Source organism: Vanacampus margaritifer, chromosome 13, assembly GCF_051991255.1.
Source record: "Vanacampus margaritifer isolate UIUO_Vmar chromosome 13, RoL_Vmar_1.0, whole genome shotgun sequence".
Classification (NCBI taxonomy): Eukaryota; Metazoa; Chordata; class Actinopteri; order Syngnathiformes; family Syngnathidae; genus Vanacampus; species Vanacampus margaritifer.
In genome coordinates, this window is record NC_135444.1 from 20,503,965 (window position 1) to 20,528,850 (window position 24,886).

The 24,886-nt window shown below is 39.8% G+C and overlaps 2 protein-coding genes across 3 annotated transcripts; both read left to right on the forward strand.

The window, feature by feature from the left end:
• Positions 1-785: 785 nt before the first annotated feature.
• Positions 786-7,273, forward strand: LOC144062713 (chymotrypsin-like elastase family member 3B). Of its 2 annotated transcripts, none has more exons than XM_077584359.1 (9): positions 786-935; positions 1,363-1,836; positions 2,065-2,153; positions 2,234-2,331; positions 3,175-3,303; positions 3,416-3,552; positions 4,459-4,601; positions 5,021-5,173; positions 5,955-7,273. In XM_077584359.1, exons 2-9 carry the CDS (start codon positions 1,794-1,796, stop codon positions 5,970-5,972), a joined length of 810 nt encoding a protein of 269 aa, XP_077440485.1. In that variant the 5' UTR covers positions 786-935; positions 1,363-1,793; the 3' UTR covers positions 5,973-7,273. The 2 variants fall into 2 exon arrangements, with proteins under 2 accessions (XP_077440485.1, XP_077440484.1); XM_077584358.1 differs by having other exon boundaries at positions 1,363-1,535; positions 1,681-1,836; positions 5,021-7,273.
• An 876-nt stretch (positions 7,274-8,149) lies between these two features.
• slc34a2b (solute carrier family 34 member 2b) lies at positions 8,150-23,825 on the forward strand. Its single transcript, XM_077583668.1, has 13 exons — positions 8,150-10,217; positions 11,057-11,110; positions 11,190-11,324; positions 12,510-12,638; positions 12,717-12,860; positions 14,143-14,254; positions 14,332-14,527; positions 16,238-16,327; positions 18,105-18,216; positions 19,272-19,439; positions 20,758-20,874; positions 22,746-22,870; positions 22,948-23,825. The coding sequence occupies exons 2-13, from the start codon at positions 11,065-11,067 to the stop codon at positions 23,470-23,472; spliced, it is 1,899 nt and encodes a 632-aa protein (XP_077439794.1). The 5' UTR covers positions 8,150-10,217; positions 11,057-11,064; the 3' UTR covers positions 23,473-23,825.
• Positions 23,826-24,886: the final 1,061 nt, after the last annotated feature.

Consider the following 24,886-nt stretch of genomic DNA (forward strand, 5'->3'; position numbering starts at 1 on the left):
GAATCCTTGAGCGCTGAGCCGTGGAAGTGTTGCACAAACGACTGCTTCTTAAACGTCCCTCAAGGAGACACGCGGTCACCAGCAAGAAGTCGTCGGTGGAGGCAACGTTGCTTTGATTTGCCTCATAAAACCGGGAAATTTATCCACGTTCACCGTCCTCCCCGGAGAGCCATATTAAAAAATAAAAAAAGAAAGAAAGAAAGAAGAAACGCACATCTCGGCCAGGCGTGAACAATTGCCTCCAGATTGTGCATACAGCAGGCCTCTTCTTGGATCTTCCAAATGTTACTGATGGGGGGAAAGTAGTAAAAAAAAAAACATCAAGTTTTAAGTTTGGTGGTCACAGCAGAAGGATGCTCTGTGTGTGTGCGTGTGTGCGTGTGTGTGTGTGTGTGTGTGCGTGTGTGTGTGTATTTTTTAGAGGTGGGGTAATATACTTTCTAAAATGGCAAATTTGCGAGTTTATAAATAAGAAGATAGTAATTGCTTTAGCAGAGATTAACCATATCATGTTAAGCATGCTTGAAGCGTTGGGTACTGCCAGCGACAAAGACGCCTCCCTTTGAGAAGGTCCACACTCGGACGATCAAGCATTTATGTTAATTTGTTAAAAAATTATATTTAATGTCCATTTATGTTTCCAGAATTATTATTTACACATTCATATATTCTGGTATTATTATATATATATTTTTTAGAAGTAGTTAAATTAATGTCGAATCTGCTGCTCTCCGTACACTATCTTCTGATTGGTTAGTGTTAGTCAGCTGATAGGGGATCAGGAAGTGTTGTCGCGCTAGCTGCCATGTGTGGCGAGTAAAGTTTAAGTTAAGAAAGAATCAATCTCCATCCTGCCTTTTTATTTTATGAACAGTGTGCCATTAACCACCAACGAATCCTCACATTGGACTCTAGCTACGCTACGTGTATTTCTCGTAAGTTTCTGAGTACTTTTCTTGCAAATTTGCCACTTCATAAAGTCTCAAATTGTAAACGTGGCCCAAATACGCCGTCGTAATAATACATAATTGAAAGGAGAAAAAATAAATACAGAAGTAAAATGACGATTTAAAAAAAATGCTGCGGGTAATGAATAAATAAGTTTCTGAGTACTTTTCTTGCAAATTTGCCACTTCATAAAGTCTCAAATTGTAAACGTGGCCCAAATACGCCGTCGTAATAATGCATAATTGAAAGGGGAAAAAATAAATACAGAAGTAAAATAACGATTTTAAAAAATGCTGCATGTATTTAATACATAAAGACTAAATTACACATTATAAAAGATAAAATAAATGAGATAGTTTAGTGTTACAAAGCGATATGAAATGATGATTTTGAGTGTTTACCTCCCACCGATAGGTTTAGCTGGTGCTTCCCCATCACGCAAAGTGCAAAAGAAGATTTTACGAGCTCACATTGAAAATGCATGAAGAGCCTCACGGGATTCCTGCAGCAGCAGATGGACTTTTCCCACTTGTCATGGAATTGTGGAGCCCACCTTTGACCTGCACTTTCAAGGTGGCAAGATGGTGGTGAGTGGGGAAAGTAGCGAAACCTGAGCGCATGTATGAGAACCAGGTGTACCTAATGTTGTGGCTTCACATGGCACGTTGTTTGTATATGATACGAGCAGCTGTATCCAAATCCCCAAAATTAATCCAACCATCTGTGAAACAGGAAGTTCTTCCCATGTGGACAGATCCTGATAGCCACATGTTTTGGTGGGGTGGGGGGTGGATAAAGGTATAATAAGACGGCAGTTGAGAAGAGATCGACAGACAGAAATCATCATGCTGCCGATACTGGGTCTCCTCGTCCTGCAAGTAGCCTTGGGTGAGTCATAGTCACTGACTGAAGCACAACACGGCATACTACAATTTAGTAATTTCTGTATGTCTCAGATTAAATGCCTATGACCTGTGGAGTTCCCCATGGGTCAATCTTTAAGCCCCTTATTGTTCAATCTGTACATGTCTACTTATTAGCAACTAAAAAGTGTTGTGTTTTTTTTGGTGTATTTTACCAAAGTTCTAAGATGTCCTCTTGTCTTCATTTTGTCAGCGCTTGGGTGTGGTACACCAGGAGTGCAGCCGAACACCGATCGGGTGGTAAACGGAGAGGATGCTCGCCCTCACAGCTGGCCCTGGCAGGTAAAAAAAAAAAAAGCAATGTCTTTCCAATCTAACGGAAGTGATATAAATCACTGCAAGCGATTTTTTTTTGGTCTCAGATCTCCCTGCAGGTGAAGCACGGCAGCCGCTACCACCACACTTGCGGAGGAACTCTGATAGCGCCTCGCTGGGTGCTGACGGCCGGGCACTGCATCTGGTGAGTGACCCCATCGTTTGACATATCAAGTATGACATTAGACCACTTGCAGCATATTTTAAAAAAGGAAAAAGAAATTCAGGGGTCTCTTTAGCCCATTTCTGTGTTCTTTAAAAAAATAAAAATAAATAAATCACTGGAATTATATAATGTTTGACCATCCTTGCATTACGGCTCTGATTGATCGTGTCCGACGTTCCGTTCTTTATCAGCTCTGAGTCCGACTTTGCCCCACTGTCGTATGGTGTTCCTCAGAGCTCAATCTTGGGGCCCCTGTTCTTTTCATTGCATTTGCCAGCCCTGGGTTTCAGCTTTAGAAAGCACCTTTCACTGCTTTGCAGATGACAGTCCTTCCCTTTTGAAATGACCTTTCATTAAACGTTAGGCAAGACCCTTTCACTGCCCAAAAACAAAACTTGTCTTAACGAGGAAGTCAACCTCAAACATTTCTTGACAAGAATATATTGTATGTGAATATATTGTATGTGAGCTCACTAGTCTAAATAGTCACACACATCTAGTGAGGACAGAACACGGAGACCTAAGCAACTGTGATGTCATTTTCACTAGACAGCAAGTGGCAGAAATGGTTGCCTTCTGATATTGCTAAAAACTGCTTAACTCATATTCCACTAATGCAATATTAACCAGAACACTGTATTTAGGCTGGTGGGGCTGGATAAAACATATTATTGTAAAAAATATAATTTAAAATGGGGGAGTTGACTTTCCCTTCTTTGGCTTTCAACTCAGCATGAGACTCGGCATTGTTTTAGTGTTTAACTGTCTTTATTTTTATATGTTTACTTTATAAGTGCTCTTGAGTTGAGTTGGTGTTTTCAGGCCGGGGGACATTTACCGCGTGGTGCTAGGCGAACATGACATGAGCCAACAGGAAGGTACGGAGCAGATCCGCGACATCCTGCGTATCGTCGTCCACCCGAAATGGGACATCGAACATGTAGGCGATGGGTGAGTTTGCCCTAACATTATTATTTTTTTTTTTTTTAATTGCTGTCAAAATGGGTCAAATTTGACCTTTCTGTACAGTAATGTTAAAAGCTTACCTGTCTTATTTTATTAGCAATGACCTGGCCCTGCTGAAGCTGGATAAGAGTCCCATCATGACTGACAGCATCAGCCCGGCTTGTCTCCCGCCGGCCGGCGAGATCCCCGCCCACGGGGCTGCGTGCTACATCACCGGCTGGGGCAACCTTTACAGTAAGACTCATTTTGGAATAATTCAGCTCCTGACGTCACGTTCACTTAGATACGTGAAATTTAGTAGACATGTCCATCATGAGTAGATCCGCCAAAAAGGCTCAAGAAGGCATGTCAAAAAAGACTCAGGAAGTCGGCCATTTTGTTTTCGAAGCTGTCAATTTATGGTCATGTTGGCAATTTCCAAGGGAAATTTGGTAGACATGTCTACCATGACTAGAACCACTAAAAAGTGTCAAGAGGCCATGGCGGAAATTCACAGAATGTTTGTCTAAAGCTGACACAGAGCAGTGCACTTCACTCCCAGCTGTTTTACTGGATTTGACTGATTTTGCAAGGCCCACAGAATATTATGTTCTATTGCTATAAAAACATGGAACCTACAGAAAAGAAAGATTAAAGTATCTTCTTTCATCAGGAAAAAAATATATTTCTGTTTTGCATCAATTAGCATTAGAATATAGCCAAGTTTCATCATTATTCACAAATCCATTTACAATTGTGAGTAATTGAGTTGTTTTTCCAACATGGAAATGCCTTGGGTGATCTCCTTTGCTCTGCTGCCACCTGCTGGCCTTTTGTGTAATAACTACCATTTCTTTAACCGTTCTTTGCAGTTGAGAAGCTGCACCAAAGCCTTCTGTATGCTCAAGCATAAATAAACAAAAATAAAAACATAAATGTATAAATATGTCTATGGGACACTTAAAACATATTTATACGTTTTTGGGAGCAAATGAGTTAAGCGCCATGACCAGGGACCCTTTCGAGACAAACTTCTAGATCTTTTGACCAATCTCATATATTAGAAAAGAGGGGCGACGCAAAAATGAGTCATTTGAGTTTTTGTCATTGCTTGAAGTTTGATGACTCGCCACATTGATGAGGCTAAATTGTTGTTTTCAGGCCACGGTCCGATGCCGGCCAAACTGCAACAGGCCTTGCTGCCCGTGGTGCAGCACAGCGTGTGCAGTCGGAGCGACTGGTGGGGCATCAACGTCAAGACCACCATGATCTGCGCCGGCGGAGACGCTGTGTCGGGGTGTAATGTACGTTAAGGACGCCGTCGGTTACAATCGGGGGGAAGCCAACGACCGAGGTGGGGACTGACTTGAGCTGCCAATTTGAGGGTTTGGACTTGCTTGGCTAAAACTGATAAAAGACTCGACTTGGCTTGGATTTGGAAATCATGATTTGAATTTGACTTGAGAAAGCTGACTTGCAAGCAGGCTGACTACTGCTCTGCCATCCAATCACTGATTAGGACTCAGTCTATACACGTTCAAGGTCTTGCAAACCATTGGAACTTAAAGAATTTTTAACATCATTTAATGTACAGTAACTTTGACTCAACTTGTTTGCTTTTTTTTAAAAAAAAAATTTAACTTGAAGGTGAAAACTTGAGAGACTGAATTGTGACTTCCTTCCACCTGTAAGCACTTCCGGTCTCTTTTTTAAATTTTTTTAGGGCGACTCCGGCGGCCCTCTCAACTGTCAGGGCGAGGACGGCCGCTGGTACGTGCAAGGCGTCACCAGCTTTGTGTCATCACGAGTGTGCAACGAGTCTAAGAAGCCAACCGTCTTCACTCGAACCTCCGCCTTTGCCCAATGGCTCAACGACGTAAGTCGGCACACGCATTCACAACCTCCAGGACATATTTGCAAATTGTAACATTTTTCTTATGAACAATTATAACACTGATACAATTTGGAGTTTCAACAACAACAAAAATCAATCATGTATAATGCCAGCAAAGCTCATGAGACATCAGCTCAGTGAGCATTAACATGAGTTTCTGAGTCAGGAAATACGAAGACAAACAGATTTGAAAATTCGTAACTGTCATACAAGTGCCAAAATATGTAAACTACTTGTAAAAGAAAACTAATAAGAAAAGGTAGTACTCGCCCTTTTGTAGACACCATTGAGAGCGGACAGAATAAACCACAAATAAGAGTCTGCTACCACCTACTGGTTAAACTTTGAACTACATCAGTTACAGTCATGGACCGTGTAGGAATATTTAATCCACATAATAGTAATTATATTAATAATAATAGTCCAATTTTATTTTTGATCACTTCATATATCTTTTGTTTTATGCATTTAATTCATTATTTCCATTTATTATTTATGTTTATCATGTATTTATTTACTAATTTTAGTTATTTAATGTAATAATTTTTATTATTACATTATTATTTTAAATTAATTTTAATCTTTTTCTCATCGTCACACTTTCTTTAAAAACTAAGTTAATCCATTCGATGCCCACTGAGCTGAAGTCTCACAAAGTTTGCTGATGATGATTCGTGAGTCTACCATCTGAGATTCCAAGACCGAAAGTAAAAAAATTAAAAAATTAAAAAATTGAAATTGAGTAAAAATCGTGTCTCCTCAGGTGATGCAGCGCTACTGAAGATGCATAAATGGAAATTAGGAAACCTTTTTTTCGAGAATTTTTTTTTTCCCTGCCAAGACAAAAACACACCCCAAATTTTTTTTGTATTTCATTGAATACAGAACATCATTCATTACAAAAATATAAGGTTGTTTTCCCTTTGGGGGAAATGAAGGTACTACCGATACCGAGTACAAGACAAATATTGAATAGCTTTTATTTAATAATATATTATTTGTTATTTATTTAACAGCATGACGAGCAACAAATGTGACTTTTGTTGTCATCAGTAATGCGAAATGTGATACAAGCTCAGTTTTGCTGATGCTAATAAAACAAAAACAAACAAAAAAATTGGGATAATTTTTTATTGTAAATATCAGACAAATTGAAGATATAGGATACACATTTACTAGAATTTTCATGCAGGAATTATTATTATTAGTAAATCCCAAAAATATGTAACATAATTTTCTGGAATACTTTTTTTTTTTTTTTTAACTCCCTGGAAAATATACGCATTTTTTCCCTTGATTATATACACGTTTGTTTTTTTTTGTTTTTGTTTTTTAAATATACATGATATAAAAAACAAACTCTAGAATGACTACACTTTTTTTTCTGTAAAAAATACAACCTCACATATCCTTTCTTTCTGCTTATGTATTTATTTCTGCGGGAAAAAAATTTATTTCTTCCCCCAAAAATTTGAAGGAAACAAAAAACTTATTATATAAATATTTATTTTTGAAAATACACACATTTATTAAAAAAAAAAAAGCTGCATTTCTTTGTTGACAGTAATGACTAAAACTAAAGTTTTTATCATTGTATTTATAATTGGTGTGAAATTTTTTTTTATACTTATTTTTAATTGAATTGTGATTTATTATTGTTTATTATTACGGTACATTATGTTCCATGTTTTATGTAATGAAATAAACTAGTATATTAATATGTATATATAACTAACAGGGACACACACAAAAAGGTGTGTTATGACATTTCAACCAATAGATGGCAGCAGACTGTTCTCCAACTATTGGAGGACGCTTCATTTATCCTAATGTCCTATTTTATTTTATTTTTAAATCGTCAGTGTCACACACACTCACTAAACATCAGTCTTTGGGAGTCGGTGACCTCTCACCAAATTATCAAGGGTCTTAAGGCGGATGTCACCATGCTAACACACTTCTACCATTTGACTTGTATGCCTTTTATGGGGGCCGCCGTCGCCGTTTTGACCCCCATGTGGACTGTGCCAACAAGGCAAACCTCACCCAATCAACATCGCTCATTAAAAAGGATGGGATGAGTGATAAGTGTGGATTATTGCATAGGGAGTGGTGACAGTATTGTGCCTTGTGTGTGTGTGTGTGTAATTACAAGTCCTTTATGGAGACAGCGTTCCAAAAGTCAAAGGTTTGCCTCCTCGGAGGCTACGTTAGGGAAAACACACACATCCCATTCCCACCCCCAGCCCTCCTACTGGTACACTTTGCAGGCTAAGGTCAAGGTTTCATTAAATATAAAAAATCAAAAGCACTGCTGTTCTTTCCACGCAGGCTATCAGCATCTGCGGTGATAAATAGATATTAAAATCCACGCGGCCACCGCGATTTTATTGGCTGTGTCGGCGCCAGATAAATGATGATGCCGTTAATAAAGTCGCTCAAACGCAGCCGGGCGTAGGCACTAGAAGAACAGGCGGCATATCTGGAAACACGAGTCGATTACATTTCAGTCAATGAGCTGCATTTGATTTATTTGGATAATTTTCTCTCTCTCTTAATATATATATATATATATACATGATATATATATATATATATATATATACATGATACATATATATACATGATATATATACATATACATATATATATACATGATATATATACATGATATATATATATACATGATATATATATATATATATATATATATATATATATATATATATATATACACATATATATATATATATATATATATATATATACATGATATATATATATATATACGTATATATATATATATATATATACGTATATATACGTATATATATATACGTATATATATATACGTATATATATATACGTATATATATACGTATATATATATACGTATATATACGTATATATATATATATGTGTGTGTATATATATGTGTGTATATGTATATGTATATATGTATGTATATATGTGTATGTATATATGTGTATATATATATATTTAAAGTTTTCATACTCTTATGAAAGTGGAAAAAAGTAATAGAAATATGGCTGCATCTTTAGTCATTGCTACAGTAATTTCATAATTCATAACATTGAGTAAAATTAAAAATATGTACTGTACTGTAAAAAACAAGTGTGATTTGTGTTGAGGTCATTTTTCTGCCACTAGATGGCTTAGTTGCATTTTTAAGCCATTGGTGACAGCATATTTTTTTTCATATAAAGAGCTGTCTAATCTTTATAACATATAACTTGTGAAGTTCTGCACATTTTTAAAATTGTAATATACAACTTGAACCCAGTCCCCACAAATATATGCATTATTTCTACATTTATTACTGCTAAATTTTGACGTGGACGTGTCTGCTGCCTTGCGACTGGAATTCCCCCCCAGTATATGCTTTCCAAGTAAGGGCGGCCATTAATCGTGCATTTAAAAAAAATGAGTGGTGTTAAAGGAGCTTTAAATTAACTCAAAATGAACGCACTAATTTTGTCACCCCAGATATATATATGAAATTGTTGTTCTTATTGATCCCAATTGTCCCGGTTTGCGTTGGCACTGCCCAATGGTCGGGTACATGCTAATTCTTGGATGATGCAACGTATTGCCTCTCTTCTCATGTTGCAGCGAGACTTTACAGGTCTAAAGGTTGTTCTGGTAAGAACATTAATTGTCACATTTTCCATAGCCAAACTGCCACCACTACGTTGTAAAACACGTCATAACATAATCAACCCGTTGAACCCTGCTTTTTTTATTTTTTTTTATAAGTGAAGGATTAGAGCCATCTTTTTTTTCTCTTTTTTTTCCAAACCGAACAGAGTAACCTCCCTGTGAAACATTAACTCTTTTTCACGCCATTTATGGCAGACGCAACGGGCAATGTTGTTGCTGTGCCTATCAAGGCCCCGTAAATGCACTTCTAATGAGTAATAAATGTGCAAGGCCATGGCTGTGTGTGTGTGAAAGTGAATATCTGAAATTGATTTAATTTGGGTATGAAATAGAGCGGTACCTTAACTTTGGAAAAAAAAAAAAAATTTTAATTATTTTCATAATTTATGCTTGTAACTCAAAACACTCATATCTCAAAACATTTGTGCTCAGGGGGTCACATTTAATTTTTAAAATTGACAGATGGGCCAGGTAGATGATGTAAAAAAACAAACAAAAAAAACTCATTATTTATTTATTATTATTCATTCATTATTATTTATTTTTTAATATATATTTTTTTATAATTGATTTAATAAATGTCGAATGAATTAACCAAAGTTGCTGATGACGTAGTGGTTCACTTGCCTGACTTGTCTGCAGGCAGTGTGGGAGAGATGGGGGTGGGGCACAGACAGAGAGGGAGTAACAGGAAGAAGAAAAAAAAGAGAGAGAGGGAGAGACCGAAGGGGAGAAACAGAGAGAGAAGGTTGGGGGGGGAGTAACAGAAAGAGAGAGAAACAGAAAAAGAGACAGCGTGAGTGAGAGAGAAAGAGCAAGGGGGAGAAACAGCGAGTGAGCGAGACTGAGAGGGAGTAACAGAAAGAAAGAGGGAGAGAGAAAAAAAGAGACACTGTGAGTGAGAGAGAGAGAGAGAGAGAGAGGGGGGCAGTAAGAGAAAGACTGGGCGGGAGTAACAGAAAGAGCGAGAGAGAGAGAAAGAGACGAAGGGAGTGAGAGAGAAAGCTTGAGAGGGAGTAACGGAAAGAGAGAGGAGGGGGAGGAACAGAAAAAGACGGAGAGGGAGTAATAGAAAGAGAGGGAGGGTGTGAGAGAGATGAGCATACGTGTGTAGCCGACCTTTGCACCCAGTCTGTGTGTGCGCGCGTGTGTGTGTGCACATGTGGCAGACCTATAAGAGCAGCATGCCGGGCCGGCCTACCCGCAGCAACAGGTGCCCCAGGTGCAGCGTCCCGTCCCCTTTCGGCTTTCGGAACTCGGCTTTCGGTGGCGTGACCTCCCTCGGGTCTGCTGATAAGAAGAAAACAGGGAACGGCACGGCAGCCCAGGAAATAATCCCACTCAGGTGAGTCTCACCGGAAACGGCGGGGAAATGTTGTCGGATTGTGCTTGATTTGCAAGGGCCGGGAAAAAAGGCCGAATTGGAGGCAATAGGATCTTTTTGAAATTGTGTTTGCAATTCTCTGCAGATTTGAATTGTGGCCAAACACTTCATGAAGAAACTTTTTTCGTCAAGTCCAATTCCCTCCGAGGCACGTGCGACTTCTATCCGCGAATCTCTACTTTTTATCATTAGAAATCAAAAACAAAATCGTAAATGATGAATTTATTTTTGGACATAAGTAATCAGAAAATGGAGAAAATACGCATTTGTCGTGATTATTTAAGCTCATGTGAGGTTTAAAAAAAAAAAAACCTTCAAAGGAACTAAGTGTCAGCAACTTCTGACATTCTCATACACACCAGTAGTAATTTGCCTCTTTGATTGCTTTGAGGCAAAGGCATAAAATTGCCTGGTTAGCTTGTAGGATAGTAACAATGATCTTGTCTATCCGAAATTCCCTCACACAAGCAACGATGTGCCTCTTTTGCAGTTCTGATCAAATCTCCAAAAACGAAAAAAAAAAAGTCTTCTTGAATTGGTTACAAAGCAACATGGCAGGAAAAATGACACCCTTGCATTCCCTTGCACACAGTCAGCGTCCCGCCTGCTTTATGGTTTGGATTACCCCCACAATACCCCACCCCCACCCGACCTCCGACCCCCCCCCCCCTTCCCTCTGGAAGCCATATAATTACAGCTGTCGTTTTTTTGGATACAGTAACAAAAATGGCTTACAGACTGTCTGCTGTTCGGGGAATTCTGTTACACGCAACGGACTAAACGGTGATTTCTTTCTCTAGATCCAGTCATGGGGCCGAGGCCACAAGTGGGGGCTGAGTCGTCCCCCAGCTTTGGTATGTCGCACTCCACTCCACACGTGGAGCCTCCATGTTGTTTCCTCTCTATAATGGCTCCTCCACACTTCCCTTGCAGAAGACAAAGATAAGGGCGGGAAGGACAAAGCCATGCTGTCGGCCCACTCCACCGTGGACCTGGTGAACGATGACGCGCCTGAAGAGGACCCGTGGGACCTGCCGGAGCTCAAGAATGTGGGTGTCCGGTGGTCAGGTGAGATTGTTTGGGCTGAGAAAGGTCCTGGTCTGCTTTTGTCAAAATTGTATTTGCGTTCTTCTGAATTTTTTTTCTTCAGAAATTCAGCCCCTGAAGACATTTTCTTTAAATTGCATGAAATTTGGTAGGCAGGTCTGTCAAGAGAAGAGTCACAAAAAAGTCTCAAGAACCCATGCTTTAAAATGCACATGAAGTCTGTTATTTGGATTTAAATGTCAGATTCCTGTGGTGCGCCACAGAGCTTCGGTCTAGGTCCTCTTAAAATCCAAATTGTCGCATGAGTCTGCAGCACCACACAAAATTTAGAAAGTAGCCCTCAAAGCTAATTTCATCGTCTTCAAATTCTCCAGAACTCATGATGCAAAATGCAAAAGAAATCTGCCATTTTGTTTTGAAGTGGTAATTTTGGTGACCTGTAGATGTTTTGTCCAATTGCTACCAAATTGTAACCAAATGCTATTTAATCACTTCACAATTTTTTAATGCCATTTCCCAAAGCTGGTTTCTTTCATTCAGCATTATGGAATTTGGCAGGACTGTCTCTCATGGCCATAACTACAAAAAAAAAAAAAAAAGTCTCGGGATGTCTCTTACCCTAAAATTTGTTGGCGTGTCTGTCATGAGAAGACCCACAGAAAAATCTCAAGTCATCCCTGTGGAGATTTGGATGAAAAGAGTTTTCAAAGCTGGATACTTACCTACATGCAACTGATCCGATCAGGGCGGGACTGGCCCGATTCCTGACCACGTAGCTCTACCACTAATGTTTATTGGTTCCGTTTGATCTCTATAATATAAATGGATGAATGGGCTGCTCCTTCTAAATTGTGGGCCGGCCTCTCGGGGTCAAATGGAGTCAATTCATAATTGAATAGCACCACATCAACCCCAAAGGACACTGGCCCACCAGGTATTTGTCCGGTATGCCAGATGGCCAGTCCGGTATGCCAGATGGCCAGTCCAGTCATCCTTCCTCTTGTGGACCACCAAAACACACCAAAATCAGTTTTACAATTCCAAAGTTGACCTTTCTGGCGTTTACCAACAAGAAACCACATCATCCTTAACAGTAATGATGAAAGTGAAGCGTTATATCACCGGCCCCAAGCTGGTAGAACTGTTCCGCCCGTTCATATCGCAAGTGGTGCATCTTTGATCCTCACCACGGTGCGATCCTTTCAGATCTGGACACCAAGGGCAAGATCATGCGCGTGTTGACCTCCATCATAAAGCTGGCGTTGCTACTCGGACTCCTCTACTTGTTCATCTGCTCGCTGGACGTGCTCAGTTCGGCTTTCCAGCTGGTCGGAGGTGAGACGGACGTTGGAAGATTTGGACACTTTTCCGGCAGTGAGACGCCCGGGATCATCTTTGATGTTTTGTGCGCAGGCAAAGCCGCCGGAGACATCTTTAAGGACAACGTGATCCTGGCCAACCCGGTGGCCGGTCTGGTGATCGGGGTCATGGTCACCGTGTTGGTGCAAAGCTCCAGCACGTCGTCATCCATCGTGGTCAGCATGGTGTCCTCAAATTGTAAGAACTTGAAATAAGTTGGGATGATTTCCATGATGTTTTTGTTAACGAGTATGAAAACCAAGATTTTTTTTTTTTTACATTTAGAACAGATATAAAATTTGTGATTAATCGTGAGTTAAGTTATGCAATTAATTACGATTACAAATTTGAATTGCCTGATGCCCCTAAATTTTAATAATGTTTTCTTTTAAGAAAAATAAAAAAATATATACATTTTTTTTTATGTTTTTTTTTTTTTTTAAAGATTATTAAAAAATTAGGGGCGCCAGGCGATTACAATTTTTAATCGTAGTTAAGTGCATGACTTTACTAGTTCACTCACGATTAATCACAAATTTTATATCTGTTCTAATACAACAACAAAATATAGGTTTTCATACTTTTGTTAACAAAAGTGGGAAAAGATGTTAAACTAGAAATAGTTCAAATGAATTTTTGACGTCTATAGCCGTCAATGGCAGTGAATGAGTTAAGAGCTATTTAATCTATAACATGAAGTAACTTGTGAAATTCTGCACATTTTTAAAATTGTAAAATACAACTTGACCGCAGTCTCCACAAATGTCTTTATTATTACATTTATTACTGCTCAATTTTGATGGGACGTGTCTGCTGCCTTGCCACTGGAATTTCCCCATGCATTAATCCGCGCGTTAAAACTAGTAGTGGCATTAGAGGGACTTAAAATTAACTCAAAATTAACTCATTCACTGCCATTGACGGCTATAGACGTCAAAAATTCATTTGAACTATTTCTATTAGTTTTACATTTTTTCCACATTTGTTCACAAGAGTATAAAAACCTAGAATTTTTTTTTATTGTACATTTAGAACAGATATAAAATTTGTGATTAATTGTACGTTAACTAATGAAATCATGCAATTAATTAAAATAAAAAAATGTAATCGTCTGACACCTCTAATTTTTAATAATCATTTTTTTCCAATTGTTAACTCACAAGTAATCACAATTTTTATATCTGTTCTAAATGTACAATATATATATTTTTGATATAGGTTTTCATACTCTTGTTAACAAAAGTGTGGGGGGGAGGGGGCCCGAAAGTGAAACTAATGGAAATAGTTCAAATGAATTTTTGACGTCTATAGACGTCAATGGCAGTGAATGAGTTAATGCACCAATTTTGACACCCCTAGCAGACCAAAACAAAGAATAGGCTCTCTTCTTTCACGAAAAAAAAAAAAGTTTGCTTCAAGCTTATTCTGGTAGTCAAATGTTTTCAACAAAAGCACCTTTTTTTTTTTTTTTTTTTTGCAGTGCTTGATGTCAAGTCCGCAGTGCCCATCATCATGGGTGCCAACATCGGAACGTCGGTCACTAACACCATCGTGGCCATGATGCAAGCAGGCAACCGCAACGAGTTCCGCAGGTAAACGAAATAGCCTTTTTTTTTTTGTTGTTTGGCACGTACGTTGAAGAACGTCACGGCGCGTCTCCGCCGTCCAGGGCCTTTGCCGGCGCCACCGTGCACGACTTTTTCAACTGGCTTTCCGTGCTGGTGCTGCTGCCCCTGGAGGTGGCCACGGGGGTCCTGGAAAAGCTCACCCTACTCATCATCCAGTCTTTCCACATCCAGTCGGGGGAGGATGCGCCCGATCTGCTGAAGACCATCACCAAACCGCTCACGGACTCAATTATCCAGGTAGAGAAATCAAAGGGACTCTCCTTGACAAGCTTGCAAATTAAAAAAAGATGAGTAGAAGGAATTTGGCTTTCATTATATTTAATTATACCTCTTATTTTTTTTTTTTTAAAGCAACCGCTTTTGAACACCTGTTTATATGCAATGGCTGAATGAATTATCAACAGTGCTCAGTTTGGATTGACAGTCCGAAGGCTGTTATTTCAGGTGACCATTTAGACCAGGGGTCTCAAACTGAGGGTCCGGGGGCCATTTGTGGCCCGCTTGACAACGTTCTGTGGCCCTCTACAGGGATGTGATTTTTCCGCTAATTCGCGGAATTCCGCTTTTTTTTTTATCTCCCCCCCCCCAAAAAAAAAATCCGATTTTTTTTTTTATATATATATTTTTTTGTAGTAGTAGTAGTTCATTGTGTATGCACATGACTCCGACAGATAACATCTTCTGCTATAACAAAGACATTTGTGGTATGCTCTAATATGAGTTACTTTTCATTTGGTCATGATACAATTATTTGTTCATGAAATTTGAACTCTTCAACATTATTTATGTGTTAACTTAGTAATCACATTAGTTAGATATGATGATATTCTCAGTGATAGTTTTTAAAAGCAAAGGCAGTCCAATGTTTTTGAATGTGACTGATTTTGAGTTGACTAAAACTGCCATTTTATATGGGATAGTTCAATATCCATTGAAAATTTATGCTGTTGTTTTGTCTATTTCTTTGTCATGTGAGTGCATTGAAAGTACTTAAAAACACGGAAAACCCATGAGCTCCGCCCACTGCCCTGGACCTAGCTGGGTGCCAGCGGCCCCCAGACCCCCGGCTAAATTTTCAGATAATTTCACTTTGGTCAAATCACATCCCTGCCTCTACTTGGCCACCAAAGTTGAATATTAGCGCAGACACCACCTTTTTTGCCATGTCATTATCCTGGGCGCTTATGTGGTTCAGACTCATGAAAGCTTTCAGAGATGGGAAAAGTAGTGACATTCTCTACTTGAGTAAAAGTATAATTACTTGTGTAAAATACAACTTTGGTAAAAGTACTCACTCAAATAAAATTTAAAAAGTACAGGCTCGGAAATGTACTTGACGAGTAGAAGTAAAAAGTATTTTTACCGGATGTTTCCGGTGAAAAAATAGTCTAAAAAATAAATACTCAGGAAAGTACCAAGTACTGAAAAAAAATACTGAAGTACAGTATACTTCGTTACTTTCCATCTCTGAAAGCTTTTGGCAAATCGGAATTCTGACGTGACATCAAGCGGAAGGAAAACCAGTTCCAACTCGTGCCAGTCATGAAAAGTTGGTAACGAGAATTGCCAATTTCAAGAAAAACATGCGACGCCATTTTTTGTTTGTTGAGCCACGAGGGGCATCCGACATGTGTTGAACTTGCGGGAAGTTACTCAACTAGACCATGCTGAGGAGTATGCAGGGAGATGAGCGAGAGGACCAAGTCTTATTCACGTTCAAGAACCGTTTATATTCTAAACTGTCATTAGTAAACAGTGAAGATTGGGATAGTTAGACTTTTTTTTATATATATATATATATATATATATATATATATATATATATATATATATATATCTGAAGTTTTCTCAAACCTGAGGACCCGGCTTCTTTGTACGACGAGGCCCCAAGTAATTACTTTGGGAATGTTTTGATCTGTTCCTCCAACGCTGCTATCTCTTCCTTAGTTGGATAAATCGGTCATCAGCGATATCGCCACCGGAGGTGCCGGAAACAAGAGTCTGATTAAAATCTGGTGCAAGAAGAAAGTGAACACGGTAAGAAAACATGCATGGATTCCGAATGGAGGGCTCCACTGCACAAGCGGTACCTTGACTTATAATGCAAAGAAATAAACCGGTTGGTTATGCTAAGTGTAACTAGCGATCTGATCACACGATCGGAAATAGCCGACGCCGTCATTTTCCCGCTAATCGTATTTGTTACAAATAACAGCTGCGTTGGGTAATATAATATACGTATATGTAACCCGGCGTAGCAATATGAGTCACAAGTCAAGTTTCCATCCAATTGTTTAGAATTTTTTAAGCGAATTTAATGAAAATGCGCAAAAAAAACGGTTGTTGTTCTTTTATTGAAAATATTGAGAGGGGACTCCGCTGCTGTAGGTGGCGCTATACACCATAGACATGTGATCCACCAGTACTTTAAAAGAAGAAGAACAACAGGAAGCGAAGTATGAGTTTTGTAATTCTTGCTAAACCGTAGCGTTTCTTTGCTGTTTTCCATCTAATATTTGCTTCTTTAATGAATTCCAAAAATATTTCATTTTCGTCGCACCCCCAAACATACCTTACTTTATCGTCCGCCATTGCATTGGGACTACAAACGTACGTGTGACGTAATATCCGGTCTTGTCAGCATTTATTGGCATTTTCCTTTTTTTCGATACACTTCAAAATCCACCCCCTCCAAGCGGCAAAACTTTTTTTTGCGAATTGTAGGCCCTTTTTCGAATTTATAGCGTTTCCATTCAGTTTGATTTTCGCATTTTTTGAAAATTCTACTTTTTAACTCTTTGACTGCCAGACGTTTTCAGAAAAGGGATGCCGTGGGTGCCAGCCGATTTAAGCATTTTTGACTGATCTTTCAAGGTCCACAGAAAATTATGTGTTTGGACTATGGAAACACACATACTACCAAATGAAAGATTGGACTCTCATCTTTCATCAGAAAAAAAAGTTTGTTTCTACCTTACTCCGTTTTTCAGTAATCAACAATAGAAAATGGTTAGTTTCACCTCTGTTTTGAAAAAAAAACGTCTTTTAACGTCTTTTAACGTCTTTGGCACTCCTCCATAGGATTTTACTAAACGTTAGTTAACGTTTTTGGCAGTCAAAGAGTTAAAAAAATAAAATAAAAATCTTGAAAATTCTACTATAATATGGGTGGATGGAAACCCCACTACAGAAATAAGGCTTTGAAATAATCAAAACGAAAAGGATCACAGTTTCTAATTTGACATATCAAGCATAACTACATCATTATTGCTCATTACATTATTTCCATGGATACGAATAGGTAGATATGACATATGCCCTTTTACGCTACTCAAATGAACGGCAATAGACCAATCAGAGGCCAGCATTTTGGGGTCCCAAACTCTAGCATAGCAACTGTTGCTATGCTAAAGTTTATTTATGGGAAATTCTGTGGATTTCTAGCCTAATCTGAGCTCATAATGATGTAGATGTGAAACGAGTATGAATTTGGCAAAAACGGAATTGCCCGCTTTAAACTGGACCGTACCGTATGTTTGTGAGTCCCAAGAAGTAAAAGTTTGACCCACTGAACCAATATTGACTCTTGTAATCTTCCCTTGGGACTTCCGATTCATTTTGTTATGCTGGGCCGCACATTGTAGCGCGACTTAAAAACATCCAGCATACATTCTAACCCTCCAACGTCCTTGATACGAACATTAGAAAACAAAGCGCACGCATTCCGATGGCTTGCTATCTTTCACAAAGAGGAATGCAGTGATGTGCAACGTCTGCTGAAAATAATTTGCATCTCTCTTGGGGAAAAATGAAGACTTTCTGGAACGAGACAGTGACCAGCTGCCCCGCCGGCGCCACCTGCTGGGAGGAAGGCAACCTAACGTTGGCTGAGATGAACACCACTTGGACGGACTACCAAGAGAAATGTAAGCCCCGCCTCCCTGTCTTTTGGCGAACACCTGAAGTGTAATTGGAGGCAACGAGCCTCCTCCCCCCCGACCCCGCGGAGACCCGCTCGGACAAGGACCGCCTTTGACTGGTCTTGGTTGCTGACTCTGCAAATACCTTCTACCTGCTCAATGAGGCTATTCATGCTAATCGGAGTGGCCGGCTAAACACAAGCCAGTCTGGAATTGAAAGTCAATGATTGTTTTTTGTAGACCACCGGTTTGGATGACGGCAACTGACGATATAAAGACGACGTAAATAGTGAGAGAGGTCAACTTCACCAGATAACAATGACAACAGCGACATGGAGGAACGACAAACAGATCCCGAGGAGTAACAGATTACAAATACACATGATTTAACTCATTCACTGCCATTGACGACTATAGACGTCAAAAATTCCTTTTTTTTCATTTCATTAAATTTTTTATGAAAACCTCGATTTTTTTTAATTGTACATTTATAACAGATATAAAATAATCATGCGATTAATTACGATTAAATGCCACTTATTTATTTATTTATTTATTTTTACTAAATAACCAACGATTAATTGGTTCAAAATTTCCCCCCAAAAAAATTCTAGGTTTTCATACTCTTGTTAGCAAAAGTGGGAAAAAAATATATAATAATAATAGAAATAATTCAAATGAATTTTTGACGTCTATAGCCGTCAATGGCAGTGAATGAGTTAAGAGAAGTGTTTCATGCCAGCTCCAAGAATGATTTGCGAAGTTGGGTCCGTGACGGTCAAAAATTCCCGATTTCGTCATCTGGACGAACTCATACAAGGAAAGTTGTTAGCGTTAGCTAATTTAGCTTCTTTTTTTGTTTGCCAGTCAGTTCCGAACGTTAGCAAAGCATCGGGATCACATTGTTTTGATACGCTAAAAGTTGAACCAACGATATCCAGCTCTTAACATGTGACATGTAACAAACAACTTTGATGTTGTTCTCTTCGAGCGGGAAAAATATTTCCAGTTTTTCCTTGAAAGTGTCGCGGCGTCAACACTTTTGCCACCTGCGCTCGCAGGCTCCCACATATTTGTCAACGCCAACCTGCCCGACCTGGCGGTGGGCCTGATCCTGCTGGCTCTGTCGCTCTTCATCCTGTGCAGCTGCCTCATCCTCATCGTCAAGCTGCTCAACTCCATGCTGAAGGGCCAGGTGGCTTTAGTCATCAAGAAGGTGCTCAACACAGGTGAAAAGATGCGTTTTTGAATAACAAACCGCTCTGGGAAAAAATATTTTTGGTTGTTTGATGATTTTTCTGCATATGAATGCGCTAAATGACAATATTTGCTTTTGTTTAACTCTTTGACTGCCAAAAACGTTAAATAACGTTTCGTAAAATCTTATGGAGGAGTGCCAAAGACGTTAAAAGACGTTTTTTTTTTCAAAACAGGTGAAACTAACCATTTTCTATTGTTGATTACTCAAAAACGGAATAAGGTAGAAACAAACTTTTTTTTTCTGATGGAAGATGAGAGTCCAATCTTGTTTTGGCAGTATGTGTGTTTCCATAGTCCAAACACATAATTTTCTATGGACCTTGAAAGATCAGTCAAAATGCTTAAAATCGGCTGGCACCCACGGCATCCCTTTTCTGAAAACGTCTGGCAGTCAAAGAGTTAATTTATTTAAAGAATATGTTCTATGCAGCCCCACTGGTCTAAATATGGTATTCCAACAACGGCCAATCACAGCTCACCTGTTTTCTGAAGCTGAACTGTGATTGGTTGTTGCTTAAGACCTGAGCAACATTGAAAGTGAAAATGCATCCAAGTTTACCCGAGCAAGTTATATAATGATAAATATTTCTTGTTATAATGCGAATTTAACACGGCATGTCATGATATGTTTTCACGTTGTAATTGGATTTTTTTGACAATAATATGTTATATGTAACTTTATTAGTCATTTGTGGAATATGAGTTATGAAACATCCAGGCATTTTTATCCATCTGAGGGGCGGCCATTTTGCCAATTGCTGTCAAGTGAGAATGACATCAATGTTGCTCAGGTGTCAGGTCAACAACCAATCACAGCGCAGCTTCAGAAAACAGGTGAGCTGTGATTGGTCGTTGCCTGAGCCACGAGCAGCTGTGATGTCATCTTCAGTCGACAGCAAGGGGCAAAATGGCCGCCCCCTGACATGGATGAAAACTGCTGGATTTTGCTTCATAACTCATATTTCACAAATGTCGTATTAATCAGAATGTCATGTTTAGACTAGTGAGGTCACATATTGTCAAGAAAATGTTTGCGGTGGACTTCCTTTTCGCCACATTGACATTGCGCCTGTTTGATAGTCAGCACATCTACTTTGGTGGTGTTGCTTGATGAGCAAAGCAGGCACAGCCACACCTGACGCTTGACAAACTCACCCTCAGGCTTCCCTTTTCCTGAACGGTGCGAAAAAGAAAGCTCAGGGACAAAACCTGTCGTGACGCGACTTGTGCGCGCCGCGTCTACGTCATGGCGATCGTATGTCATCTTTTTTTCTGTGATCCCCGCAGACTTCCCCTTCCCGTTCACCTGGGTTACCGGTTACATCGCAATCGTGGTGGGAGCCGGGATGACCTTCATCGTTCAGAGCAGCTCCGTCTTCACGTCGGCGATTACGCCTCTTGTCGGTGAGTTGAATTGCGGGATTTGGCTCGCATCATTTTGTGTCCAAAAGTCATCCGGGATCGGTTGCCGGCTCTCCCCGCAAACCTCTTGAAGATGAGCGTTACCTCAGATGGAAGAGAACGGTTGAATCAAGGCAACTGGAATGTTCTTTTTGATGTCGGTGCTGGATTTCACTTTCCTTCCTTTGATCCTTCCTCGGGTCTCCAGACAACCTCACGACTCTAGCTGGATTCTGAAGTATTCGGTTTAGGGGAACGGTATGGGATTTTTAATAGGTTTTAGGTGAACTAATGAGTGCACACTCACATGCACTTACTCACCCACATACAAAATTTAAAAAAATAATGATAATAAAAAAAATAAAAAAAAGAGAAAGCAATGAGGATGTCATGTCAAATCGGTAAAATTACCGAATGAACAATAACGGAGCTCTCCCAAAAGAAAAAAAAAAGGAATGTTCTTTTTGTTGTCGGTGCTGGATTTCACTTTCCTTTCCTTTCTTTGATCCTTCCTCGGGTCTCCTGACAACCTCACGACTCTAGCTGGATTCTGAAGTATTCGGTTTAGGGGAACGGTATGGGATTTTTAATAGGTTTTAGGTGAACTAATGAGTGCATACTCACATGCACATACTCACCCACATACAAAATTTTAAAAAATAATGATAATAAAAAAAAAAAAAAAAAAAAGAGAAAACAATGAGGATGTCATGTTAAATCGGTAAAATTACCGAATGAATAATACGGAGCTCTCCCAAAAGAAAAAAAAAGGAATTTTCTTTTTTTTGTTGGTGCTGGATTTCACTTTCCTTTCCTTTCTTTGATCCTTCCTCGGGTCTCCTGACAACCTCTCGACTCTAGCTGGATTCTGAAGTATTCGGTTTAGGGGAACGGTATGGGATTTTTAATAGGTTTTAAGTGAACTAATGAGTGCACACTCACATGCACATACTCACCCACATACAAAATAAAAAGAAATAATAATAATAAAAATAAAAAAGAGCGAGAGAGCAATGATGATGTCATGTCAAATTGGTAAAATTACCGAATGAACAATATGGAGCTCTCCCGGAAAAAAAAAAAAATGAATTTTTGTTGAACTCACCTATAAAATCTTAAAGGTTTCTTAAATTCAATATTTTGTATGCTGTCTTGTGGCAAAACAGCTCAAAGCTACTCTTTGGATTTTTTTGAACATAGGCAGCTTCTTTTTATGCCTCTTTCAAACTAGAGGACCGAAGAACCCGATGACATGTCTTCAACAAGCCAGATCCGCTTTTGTGGATTACCGCGATCTGGATGACTAAGAATTTGCAAGGATATCTAAGACAAGCATTTGGTAAAAAAAAAAAAAAAAAAACTCAGGACATGGTGGGCAGGAACAGGAACATGCTTGACAAGAAATCTTAGATAAAACCGCATTTCTCCTCGGGCCACTTGGTCCAATCATCATTTCTCAGGTTCACCTCCTGGTGGGACGTACCAGGAACGACCCCCTAAATCCCAAACACTCTACGGACGAAACTCGTTTCGCATTTTTGTATCCGTGATCTCGGTCTCTCAGGCAATACCAACAGCTCATGATTTGAGTTGATGACGGGAATGAAATAAGAGAATTTTCTTCACCACGACCCAACCTGGTCCAGAGTCTGAATCCCTGCTGACTCAGGATCTCATCCCTTTTTTCTGGTTGAGGACCACAGTCTCATATTTGGAAATGCGGATTCTCCTCCTCAAGGGGTTTGGAGTCCAAAAATCTTGGGATCGTGTCTGGAATGATGCAGAGTCTATGTCGGGGGAAGATTTGGCCGATTTTCACTGATCGCGAGTTCTGGAAAATCGGCAAAATCGTGAACGATTCTTCCTCTCGCTAGGTATCGGTGTCATCAGCCTTGAGCGGGCCTATCCGCTCACTTTGGGCTCCAACATCGGAACGACCACCACAGCCATCCTGGCGGCGATGGCGAGCCCAGGAGACAAGCTGGCCAATTCACTGCAGGTACGAGAGAAGACGTCCCACGGCGTCTTTGTCGTGTCGGCCACTTTTGAGATCTAATCGTCTGCATTTCTCGTTAGATCGCGCTCTGCCATTTCTTCTTCAACATCATGGGCATCCTTTTGTGGTACCCGATCCCGTTCACGCGGATCCCCATCAGGCTGGCCAGGGGTTTAGGCAACCGCACCGCGCAGTACCGCTGGTTCGCAGCCTTCTACCTCATCCTGTGCTTCCTGGTTTTGCCCCTGACCATATTCGGGCTGTCGCTCGCCGGCTGGCAAGTCCTGGTGGGCGTCGGCGTGCCCGTGGTGGTCCTCGTCGTCTTCGCCGTCTTGGTCAACATCCTGCAGTCGCGCTGCCCTCGCGTCCTGCCGCGTTTCTTGCGCACCTGGAACTTCCTGCCGCGGCCCATGCGCTCGCTCGCACCCTGGGACGAGCTGGTGACTTCCTGCACGGGCTTCTGCGGCCGCTACTGCTGCTGCATCTGCAAGTGCTGCAACTGCTGCCAGGACCAAACCACGCGCAAGAAGAGCCTGGAGATGTACGACAACCCGGCCGCGATTACGGACGACAACCCGAAGGTCATCGAAGGGACTCATCTTTAAAAGCGGCGCCGCCCGTGAAATGCGTACGATTATGTACCGTCGTCATCTCTTGACGTTAATGATTGCCCCGACTGGACTGTCTCCTCCACACTGTAATCTCAATGTTGGGCTGCTATGAACTGTCTTAAACACTGGACCTGGTGAATACTTGTCTAAATAACCTGCGAATGCTAGCTACACTCACTCACTTTGGGACTTTTTGTATTTTCTGTATGGATGGGGGAAAAAATTCTCTGAATGTTAAATGTAGAATGTATGTCTGTTTTTCTTCAGTATTTAAGACAAAAATGTGTGTTGATAAATTAACTTCTTTTTTCTTTTTTTTAAAGTAAAGTCTACTCTTTTGTTGTTTATTTAGGGCCTGCATTTGCTCTGCTATCAAAACAATGTGTTCCCACGTCTTTGCTAACGTCGTAAAAATGCTAAATTAGCTATTGATAACCACTAGGGATGTTAGAAAAAAATCGATAGAAAAAATCGATTCGCCAATATATCGCGATATTACAGCGCGCAATTCTTGAATCGATTCGATATGCAGCCGAATCGATTTTTAAACATCAATTTTTTATGGGAATATTCAACAAAACATCTTACTTAGGGTTAGGATTCACACATTAAGCATGGAAGAATGTTATATAAGCCTTAACATTTGATTTCAGTGCTGTTCAAACATGAAACGGACTGTTTGGTAAATGCAGTGGCTCAGTTATAAGCCAGAATTTTCAGATAAATAAATGCATTTTCATAAAAATCTTAGTGTACATGTACAAGTTTAGTGATTAGTATTTTCTAAATTTGAGTTTTAAAAAAAAATCGCAATAATCAATTTTTAGATTCGTATCGGGATTAATCGGTATCGAATCGAATCGCCAGGTACTCGGCACTTCACACCCCCTAATAACTACCGTAATTATTCTCGGATCCAACGACATAAAAAAAACAAGCAATTCTCTCAACAAAGGCAACGGATGAAGAACGTCTTGCTTTAGGTTAGCGTTAGTCTCGTTGCTCCGTGTCACTGCAGTCCCGCTTTTTCCTACCTAAAGAGTCGGCAAGATCTCATAAAGGTCTCAAGGACGGTTGACTTTCACTCTCTTTATTTAAATGATAATAAAATAACAATACCAAAGATCATGAGCACAAAGCTGAGGTACGCCCCAAACCATATGTATGTAAATACATACAGTATATATCTATAGCTAAGCTCATAAATTATGTATATTATGTATAAGTTTTGCTGGCGTTGGGCCAAAACTTTGTACCTCACTTTTCAGGAGACCCCCCCAAAAAAACAATTTTTTTTTTCCTTTTCCAACCATTAGCATTGCATCATCAAAAACAGCAAGCCATTTTCAACACTTTAAATTGGTCGTTAACTCATTCACTGCTATTGACGGCTATAAACATCAAAAAA